Raw genomic sequence first — 10882 nt, 5'->3', positions numbered from 1 at the left:
GACTAGTAGTGATGGGACAAGGGGGAATGGCTACAAATTGAAACAGGAAAAATTTGGATTAGATATTGGGAAGAAATCCTTCCCTGGGAGGGTGGGCAGGCCCTGGCACAGGTTGCCCAGAGAAGCTGTGGCTGCCCCTGGATCCCTGGAAGTGTCCAAGGCCAGGCTGGATGGGGCTTGCAGCAACCTGGGCTGGTGGAAGGTGTCCCTGCCCAAGGCAGGGTGTTGATACAAGAAGAGCTTCAAGGTTCCTTCCAACTCAAACCATTCTATAATAAAACTATTACTAACTCTGGAAAGAAAAGAGTGTCTGTGCTTTTGAGGTGTATCCATGTATGAGAAGGAAATAAAACCCTGAGGATATCAGAATTATCTACTTAGCCTTCAGAGAAGACAAAAACCCCACAGCAAAACTACTTACAAATATTTAAAGGGAGAACAAAAGAAGGTACTTTCACCTTAAACTCTCCTTTCCCTCTCCCTTTTTTAACTTTTCCTAAAGCAATGGGTGTAACTTTTCCTTTGCTTTTTTTTTTTTTTATTGTATTATTCCCCCAGCCTATTCTCAGCTGCCTAAACCATCCCTGTCTCAGTAAACAGTTTGAATCAAGAATTAACCAGTACCATGTGCTGCTCATTAGCAGTGCCTTAAGCTCACCTGTATTGCTCTGTTTCTTCAAAAGGGCAGCATTCAAAGCACCCCTCTCCCTAAGAAACATTTTATTTGGGTTGTTACTGCTCTAAGCAGGAACCCAGCCCAAGGAAATGGTAATTTTTAAGGCCATCTATGAAGTTTAAAAGCATTCTTTTAAATAAGAGGCCCAAATAAAGAAAACTGAATGTGAACAAGTGGAGGGGGAAAAAAAGGATATTTGATGAAAACAAGCACTTTATTAATTATTCACTAATGTTACCAATCATCTTTAGGGGAAGAAAAAACTTAATGGAAAAAAAATCAGCCTATTTCTGTTCTTCAGTGTCAATATTCACTGTAAAGTGTATCTAACTGTCAGGCTGATACAGTTTTAAATACTGCCAGCAAAGTTAAACCACACCTTAGTAACCTGGTGCTTAAGTCAAAGAGAGAACTATCTCTGCCTCAAAGGCTCAGCACACCCTTAGAGCTTAAAGATTCCTGTCCCTTCAAACCCTTGAACCTGCAGCAACCACAACCCTGCCAGCAGCAGATGCACTCGAAAAGGAAACATTGCTATGAGAAATAAGATCCAATTCAAGCTTTTCCTTACTCATGCTAATAGACTCTGTCTCCAAGCAGCAATCCATCTGGCAGCTGTGCTTTTTGCTCCATCCCCACACCACCAGGTAAATGCTTAAAAGTCAACCTGCCCACACAAAGGTGACTGAGCTGAGGCTTTACTCTTATCTATTTTTAATTTCTATTCTAAGCAAACCATTATTGCAAAAAGCCCATATGTTGATGCTATTGCAGCTGGAGTGTTCCAGAGGACTGCTTTTGTCACGTTGTTTGTGGGGTAAACTTGTAATGTCTTAGGTCTCATTTGAGAGGAGAACTGCTAAGTAAAGATCTTTACTTGTATGTCTTTGGGCAAAGCATTTTCTTCCTTTGAAGCTTCTTTTTAAATGGAGGAAAAAATACTACTTTTGTCCTCCAAGAAGGGGCCCTGAGGATGAGATAATTATTTAAGGTGTTCTCATTCTGATGCAATGAGAGGAACAGAGCAAGGACTACAAATGGAAGCAAATAAGCCCCGTAGATCCAGGGCAGATGAACAGCGTGCATTTCTACACAAACTCAACCAAATAAACTGCAAACAGCACATGCACTCTCAGAAGAAATCAGTAAATTGAACAAAATGTTTAAACAAGGCTGTAAGCAATCTCAGCCCTGTGTAAACACCGAGAAGCTCTCTATTTCAAATTTCTGTGTATTCTTAACAGGCAATTAGCAGACAATTATAATCCAAACAGAGTCATCAGGCACAACATCATCAAAGCAAGGATGGCAACAAGTCCACACACCCCTGACTGCCTGTGTGGAAGGAGACTGTTTACAACAGGTGAGAGCAAATCCAGTCCTGGGTGGGGGCACCTTGATTTTGCCTTAGATGTGCGACCAGCACAGCACACACTCAACTTTTTGTAGTCATTTCCCAATCGGGGCATTTTTTTCCCCTGGGCAAACTGAGTTGGTGTTTGAACTTGCCCATCGATGAGCCAAACCTACCAGTGAGATATTCCAGTACAGCAGCCATGTACACGGGAGCACCAACACCAATCCTGTACTTTGGGTGGCCCTTCTTGATGTAACGCAGCATTCTTCCAACAGGGAATATCACCCCAGCCTTGGCCGAGCGGGAAGTCTTGGTCGACTTCTTCTTTCCACCCCTGCTGGACATCTTGTCTCTCTCAGGTCTGAAACAGCACTCTGCATGTTAGGAAGAAAAAAAGAACAAATAAAATGTTATTAATAAAGGATTGATGCTATAATACCACATACTGAATTTCAACATAAATCAGTGCCTAAAACATACAGACAGGTTGCCTTTTTAGAGTATATCCAACAAGAACCTAAAATATTTTTCCACTGGGCGTTTACTTGCCATTGCAATCTTGGCATAATTTTATGTAGGAAATATGTAAGACAAATGATTTCCTATAAATCTCCTTTTCTGAAATTCCTGATGGATTAAATCCAGTACCACTAACGGAGCAAAGAGGGAAGATTACCAGATTTAAAACAGAGCTTCTGCATTGGAGCAGAGGATGCTTTCTGAAACAAGGAGACTGACACAACCTTCTGCTCTCCACGAAAGACTTTGGGTGGGACTTTTGATGATTTGAACAGCTGTGGTAGGACAGTTATTCTCATGAACAACTACATTCCTAACTAGGAAAAACTGTGTCCACTAAAGCTTTCCTGAAGTGTAATCACCCTCTTTAAAAACCTCATTTTTCAAGAAGTGTGAATTGACAGAACAAAGGCCCATGGATGGCAAAATACATCTACTGTACACGAAATGTTGTATTTTTAGAAAGAGCTGAAATGACCCCCCAGAGATCCGAATCTACCGAAACCCAACAATCTCCACGTCCAAGACTGTGTTGTTTCAACACGCCCTCTAGGAATGTGCTGAACTTCCATCTGCCACCTTTCCCTCAGAGCACCCAGCAGATATCTGACAACTGTATCTCAGTTTGTCTCAGCGAGGAAACCTACTGCTGATCCAGCTGTCAAACATATTCTGCTCTCTCTTTGATTTCTGCTCAGGCTGTAAATAGAAGCTGACAAATCCAGAGGGGTGGAGGGTTCACAGGCTCTCAAGGTATCTGTGAAGGCTTAGGCAATTCACTGGGTTTGGAAATACCTCAGGGACAAGGAGATAGTGCCCATCTCCCCCTCCCTGCCAAACTCCAGGGAAACCAGTGGAATGCATCAGAGCTCTGTGCATCCCAGCTCTTCCCTGGCTGCACAAATCCCCCCTCATCCACATGCAAACTCACTGCTGTGTTCATACACTCCCCAGTGAAACCCCTTTAAGCTTTCCTTCCCATCACACCATTTCTCTGCTTCTCTCTCCATCTTCTCGTGTTTATCCTGAGTTTTCTCCTTGCCCTTATGAACCTGACTGTCTTTGCTGCGTGTCTGAATCCAGAGCTGAGAGAGCTCAGAATTCAGCAGAACAGGTTCACCAACCCCATTTCTAAGTTTTGCAATTTCTGCTCTGTGCTGACACATCCTGCAGTCCTCTAAATCTCAGTGAGTCACTGAGATTCAGACTCAGAGCTTGCCAAACCAGGACCACTCAGGAGAACTAGAGAAACACAAGTATCAAACATTTCTTTTCCTTTCCACTTCCATATTCCACCCATCAGATTCTGTACCCCCACAGCACATCAGGTAAATTAAATGCAATGGGCTTACTGCTTGCTAAAGGTAAACAAAATAACCCTGTCTTCGTAGCTCAGGTGGAAGTCACACTACATTTCGGAAATTTATGTTAAAACCCCGACAGGAATGTTGGGAAAGGGGAAGCCATCAAAAGGGCTCCTTCTCCTTTCATCTGCTGTGCACTCAGCTCTGCAACCACCATTATCCTGGGAAGAAGAGGACAAAAGCCAATTTTCTTGCCCTGAGAAACTGCCTGACTGGATCTCACCAATGATTCAAAAACCCATCCATTTAGTTGCATTTCCTCATCTAGTTAGCACTGTCTTTGTTAGCAGGGTGGGGCTTTGAGTTGGCTATGGACCTTCTGCCAGAGATTATTTTCATGTTTCATAATCCATTTTCGTCAATAGGGCTCCAGATGTTCAGACTCACAAATGGTAAGCAGTTCACTGACTCGAACTCCAGGGAGAAGGGTGTGAGCAATACCTGTGCTGCCCCACAGCACCTTCGGGTTGTGACTGATGGGTGAATGAGGAAAACAGAAATTCTTCTAGAGAAAACGTGCAAGCCTTAAGCAGTAAACTTATATTTACCATTTAGCTTATGGGATAGTCAGAACAGCTGGGAGAGAAGATGGAAATGCTTACTTCCTGATGTTGGGAGAGTGTCAGTCATCAGCTGCTGTGACATTTAGACCAAAACATTACTAAAGCAGGTACCAATACAGAATAACACTGACCCATACACAAATTTCATAACCTTAGTTTATCACCTCTGCAAATTCTACAGGTTATTTTCTCCTCTTATTTTATACACTTGGTGACATTTCTTGCACTAATGTTTAGGATAACCCTGGACCTGTCTTGACAATTAGCCTGGTCCCTTCCCACAGAACATTAAAGACCTTTCTGCCTGTAAGTTTATTTGTAAGGAAAAACTTTGTCTGAATCAGGAAGGTGGTGGTGAGGGGGAGCTGCACACTGAAAAAACCAAGAACTCCTGGAACTTTTAGCATTAAAGGTGACATGTGATAAAGAGGAGTTCCAGAGCTTCCCATCTCAAGGATGCCATTCCTACACCTGGTGAATCACTGAACGTTTAGATGATGGGGGTGGAGGGAGGGAAACTTCAACTGGGTTTCAAGTACCGCTTTTGCTGTTGCCAACCACGTAATTTGGGAGGTGAAAGTGAGAGCCTGGCATGGCAAACCTTTTTCAGAGCTTCATTGTGTACTCAGGATCATTACTTTGCAGAACCTGTTTGTCCTGCCTTTGGGCTGAGGGATGGCCCAAGGAGCTCAGAATGTTCTCCTTCTCCAAGGAAAAAGCGCAGGGAAAGAGATTTCACTTGCAAAAGCCACCAGAAAAGGGCCTGAAGTGAAACGTGAAGAGCATGGCAACAGATCAAAACCCAAGGAAAGCCTTCCATGATCCGAAATGGTTTATCTTTGTAACTCCAGAAAGTCTGGAGTGCTGCCAGCACTAATGAACCAGAGCTGTTTGCTGAGTCACCGGGAGCCCGCAGATCAGAGGCAACCACAGGAACCTTATCACATGCGCCATAGTTCACCCAGGATTTGAGTGGCAGAGTAAGTCAATATATTTTTAAATGAATCACAGTCAGGGACAGTCAATGGACCAGTACTTTCCTTTCTTTCTTCTCTCCTGCCTTTGCAATGGAATTATTGAGAAACTTCACCAAATACGTTGCAAAGTCTCCGAAGATTTTGACAATAAAATGGGCTTGTTTCAGCGTGACAGTTCACAAAATTATCACTGTGATAATCAAGGGATATCACTGAGTTCTCAAGTATCTACGTTCACCTTTCACTTCAAATCAAATTTAACACTATGTTTTTCAGTGGCTCTGCTGTGTTTGGACACAGATTGCCCTTGGTGCAGAATTTAGCACCTGATCCACAGCCTTTTGAAAACCCCTGAAGGACTGCAGCAAAACTCACACTGCTTTCTAAGATGTCCAAGTGCACACAAACGAGATTTGATGGCATATTAATTGGGTCAGAGCAAAGATTCAAGTTACCAGGCTCCTCTGCTGTCACGTCTTTGTAAGCCAGAAATACACATTCTAAGAAAATGTTAAGGTGTTGTGATGAAATCCCCATAATTAACATTTTTTTTCTGCTTGAAATTGGCTGCAGGAACTCTGGTTGGCCATATTTTCCTGCGTGAAGATACTCTGCTAAACGACACTTTTAAATACCATCTTCCTAAAATGCACATAGGCATCTGTTTTTCTGAAAGGTTTAACATCATGTAATTCTGAAAGTACAGGCTGCACATCCTGGCAAAGTGATGCCCAAGTACCAGTTCTTTATTAGCTGAGTTGATCTGCCACTTTGATCAAACAGCAGTAATAAAACCACCCTGCTATTAATAGTTTTCAGGTACTGGTTCTTAATGACTAAACAAATTACTATGAATGCTGCTGCTGTCAGGCAGGGACTGTTCTGATCGTGGGCTCACACTGCTGTATTAACTGCACTCAGCAAAGAGATGATTAAATTTAGATCTACATCATCATCTCAGTAAGTGTAGTGGAATCCAGGAGATCATTACTACAATAGGAAAAATACTAAGACGTAGTAATTATTTTTCTCTTCTTTCAGCACGAAGACTAAGCTGGAAAGTTCATTTTTGGTATCACAAAAGAGATTAGCCGCAATGCTATTTTCTTTCCATTGTTTCAAAAGATTAACAATATCAGTGCTGCCATTCTCTCTTAAATCTCTTTATGTACTACAATAACAGCCTCTCTCTGAACTCTCTTTGAGGAGGTGCATTTGAATTTGCTTTGACAACTAACTTGCTCTGTTCTTGGCTGATCAGGAGCTAGTCTGGCAGATTTATAAAATGCTCTGCCTGGAGTGGGTATAAAATGGGCTCTCGTAGTGCCTGCCGAGCCCAGCAGTGGCTCAGCCTGGCACTGTGGGTTCCAGGTACAACAGCACCGAGAGAGCTCCCACAGTTATCCTTTGATCTCACGTGATTTCAGACTTGAGCTCAAGTTCTCCATCAAAGCAGTAACTCTTTGAGGTTTGAAACCAGTTGTGAAACCAGCGAAACACCCGTTCCAAAACTACATTAATTTCTCACCTGAAAAGGCAGCACCATCCATACATTTATTTTCACTTGGCAAACTGAGAGAACACTCCTCATCTAGGAATGCTCAATAGGTGCACTTGCTGTTGAAGACTAAGAAGACTGAAATTCCCAAAACATAAAGGATGGGGAAGAAGAGGAATAACACTTTCATAAAATCTGTGTGCTCAACAAAAACACTGTTGCACAATTGTATTCAACTGGCACAAGTCCCTCCCTCCCACAGTGGGTCTGAAACACCAAAACAAACACCCCTTAATGTGCAAACCTCCACACCGAACAGTGCTGGGAGCGTGACAAGACTTTCAGCTGGGCACCCTGCCACCAATAGTCAGGAAAACGTAAATACAATTGTCTTCACTGACCACTGCTGGGAGAACTGGCCCAAAATAAGCCCATTTGTACATTATAGGTTCTTGTACACTTGACAGAAAGCATAAAAAAAATTGATACAGGGCCTTAAAGCACTGGAAGGTTTGTGAATTCAGTGGTCAGAAAAACTTGTTTCAAAGAACATTTTGAAAACTCCTTTGCCCCTTGACATTTTCAGAAGCAAACAAAACCATAATAAACAATTCACATGGATGTTTCCAGGGCAGAATCTGGATGCAGAATGAAATTTAAGATAGATGCCACACTGCTGAGGGGAGGGAGTGCAAGAACTCGACCCACTGAGGTCATGAATGGTGTGATTCTCACATCACTCCTGGAGCAAGGACCACGAATCCCCATCCTATCTTTAGAGTGGGCCTGGGTAAGGGACTACAGCTTCGTTTTGCACTGACAGCATCTCTCCCTAACAAGTAAGCAAGCCAGCCCTGCATTCTTTCCACAAGCACTGCATGTTTCTTTTCCAGCTTTACCTCTTGAGTGGACAAAGCCTAATGCTCACAGCACTGCCCACTGGGCCAATATTCCCTCTCCCACTGGAGGTTCTATCTGGAACCTCTCTTCTTTTTTGCTCTTGTGGCATCAGTTCCAGATTCCTCCTCCTTCATCCCTGCTTTACAACCTTTCCTGTGGAACAGACAACAGGCCTTGATCCCACTTGACAGAGTTGAACAAAAATACTTCCGAATTTCTTTGAGAGCTCAGGTTCATGACTATTCTTCCAGAGTGTGATTATGTATCACCCTTCCTACCAAGAGAATATCTTGTACCAAAGCTCACTGCTGTGCCTTGGCAGAACCAGGCAACTCCTAAGGACAAATTTAAACATCCCAATTCCTTTCAAGTCTAAGCTTGCAGTGGTGGACTTCTCTTTTGGCTAATGTTGATCTACAGAATAAGCAGTGCTTAAGTACTCTTCCTGTACTACTGTCATTCAGCCAAATTCCAGTCTTGCTACTAGTTTTCAGATCAGTTATGGCTTAATCTACACTGTCAACATTTGGCTTTGCTGGCAATCAGAAGGGTATACAATACAAACAGCAAAGCAAAGTTACTCTTTAGGGACCCAGAAGGAGATTTCAGTGTGAAAGGTTATGAAACATAATGCAGCAAAATAACCTGCAACCATTACTAAGTAAACAACAATCTAATTCCTTTCTTTCATAACACTTGGGGGAAAAAAAAAAAAAAAGCCCACAAAACCAAACACATCGGGTAGTTTTCAAGGAACCCCTTGACACAAAATCTCTCATACCCAATTGCATTAAAACACATTTGTCAAAGCAACTCTAACTGTCTTGTTCCCACTTCAGTATTTCGACTCTGGGCTGTACTCAAGAACCCAGGCAGTGTTTTTATTAATTGCACTCTTGCTCCTTAGCTCATTTATTTCTTCCACTCTTCAGAATGGGGGAGGCAGTGGATCTGCAAACTTCCCTACAGACCTGTTGCTAAGTGACAGCTACACACGGTCCTGGGGGGAAAAAAATGGTTGTTCATCTCTATGGCCAAGAGATAAATAACAAGCCTCATCCAGATGTATTCCAACAACAAGCCTCCTTCCATCCCCAGTTTTCCACCACCCTGCCTGCACACGAGCCGGCTCCAGACGCGATTTCACGGGCCTTCTGCAACTTACTTTTAAAGATCACGGGGAAAACAAAAGGACGGGGAGGGAGGAAGATGCGAGCTGCAGGAGGAGTTTGCCGGCCTTGCTGTCCCCCGCAGGCACAGCTGATGGCATCGCTGCCGTGCCCTGCCCGGTGCGGAGCCCCCCGAACCCGCATCCACCTGCGGTGCTGGCGGTGCCCTCGGAACACCCGCACCCAGCCGGTCCCCACGGGCTGCTCCAGCCCTGCGGGCAGACACTTCCAAAAGAACGGCGAGCCCCGTTTCTTCCAGACGAACGTTTATTTTTTTTTTTAATTATTATTATTATTATTTATTTTTTTTTAACCACTGTCCGCTCGCGGTTTAAAAAAGCGCCATTTGGCTTTTGTTTTCCATTAAGCCGTTCACACGCCGCAGGTAACTTTAGCGCCGCGGGTTCCTCGTCCCGAAGTGAAACGGGGAGGGGAAAAAAAAAACAAAACAAAAAAACCCACAAACAACCAAACAAAACACAAACCCACCCGCGTCCCGCTGCTTTTCCCTTGCGCTTCTCGCAGCCTCCCTCGGTCACCCTGCGCTGCCCGGCGGGAGCGCCGAGGAAGGGGCCGGTCGGTGCCCGGAGCAGCACGGACGGGGGCGGACCGCGGCCCCGCCGGGCTCCCCCCCAGCCCCACACCGTCATTCCACAGCGGATTCCATGGAAATACGGCCCCGCCGCCACCATTTCGCCGGGCGCCGGGGCGGATCTCCGGGATCCACCCGAGACAACGACGAGAGGCAGCAGAGCCGACCCCCGGGTTCCCTCAGGGGAGGGCACCGGCCCCCCCCCTCGCCGCCGGTGTCACGGCGCCGCGGACAGAGCCCCCGGCGCAGCCCCCGCCCTTCCCCGCACGGCGGGCACTTACGGCGCGGGCAAGGTGTCTCCCGTCGGCCGGCGGCGGCCCCGCTCCCGCTCCCTCTCCCGCTCCCGGTCCCGTTCCCGCTGCCGCTCCCGCCGCTCCGCTCCGCCCGCGGGGCCACCGGGATGGGCTGCACGGGCTGCCGGGGCTCCCACAATGCCGCGCGCGCCGCCGCGTCACATCCACCGCCCGCCCCTGGCGGCGGGGCCGCCCCACGGTCCCTCACGGTCCCTCACGGCCCGGTCCCTCACGGTCCCTCAGTCCCCTCACGGCCAGCTCCCCGCGGTTCCCGGGGCCTCCCCCGTCTCACGGGCAGCTGGCCCCAGCCCCCGGTGCCTGCGCGGGGCTGAGCGCTCGGCCCCGCGGCCTCCGCAGCCGCTCCCGCCCGGGCCGTTGTGCACAAAGGCGTTCGCCCCCAAAGCCTGCAGGGCGAGGGGTGCGCGCCGCCTTGCCCCCGGCGTGGAGTGTGTGGTTCGTGGAGGGGAGAGAACAGGCGGTCGGGTGGTCACGGGAGGCGCAGGCACTTCGGGCATCGTGCGGTACAAAAATGGCCCGGTGCCATCTCCCGGAGGCCCCAGGTGGAGCCTTTGGAGGGGTCTGCGCGTGGGGTGTCCTTGAGCTCACCTTGCGGGGTGACCAGGGTTCAGTCCCTCACCACCCTCTCCTCTGCCTTCTCCAGGTGCCTCGCCCGCCGGCTGCCACCGGGGAAGAGGAGCTGCCACTGCGGATCTTGGCTGCAGGACAGACAATTCACAACAAACTGCCACTGCCCTTACAATGGTGGGACTAGGGGCAGCTGGAGTTTCGAATGCCCTGAAAGATTCCTGGCTTGCCAATGCTCCCAGAGTCTTCCACTGCTCCCACCCGAATGGAGCATCCTTTCTCTTCAGTTCCCAAAGTGGGATGCCAGCCCATAACCTCCTCCCCAGTGTCCCTTGCTGTTCTTTCACGGGTAGAGCTGTAACAGCTGACAGTGACATAATATCATTGCA

The 10882-nt window shown here is 46.9% G+C and overlaps 1 protein-coding gene across 6 annotated transcripts in view; it reads right to left on the bottom strand.

Annotated features, from left to right (window-relative positions):
- Positions 1–10025, bottom strand: part of LOC114064174 (core histone macro-H2A.1) — a 41021-nt gene extending 30996 nt beyond the window's left edge. For all 6 annotated transcript variants that reach the window (XR_003572700.1, XR_003572699.1, XM_027896971.1 and 3 more), the window contains exons 1-2: positions 9897–10025; positions 2207–2407 (exon numbers count right to left, since the gene is read on the bottom strand). Coding sequence is in view for 4 of the 6 variants with exons in the window: in XM_027896971.1 (XP_027752772.1) it covers positions 2207–2378 (172 nt within the window). In the remaining 2 variants the exon portion in view is untranslated. The remainder of the gene's footprint in view (positions 1–2206; positions 2408–9896) is intronic.
- Between the last annotated feature and the right edge of the window lie 857 nt (positions 10026–10882).

This window comes from Empidonax traillii, unplaced genomic scaffold (assembly GCF_003031625.1).
Source record: "Empidonax traillii isolate 1590-97213 ecotype Southwest subspecies unplaced genomic scaffold, ASM303162v1 scaffold523:size469459, whole genome shotgun sequence".
NCBI lineage: Eukaryota > Metazoa > Chordata > Aves > Passeriformes > Tyrannidae > Empidonax > Empidonax traillii.
The sequence above is the reverse complement of the archived record's forward strand: the minus strand, read 5'-3'. Positions and strand labels throughout refer to the sequence as shown.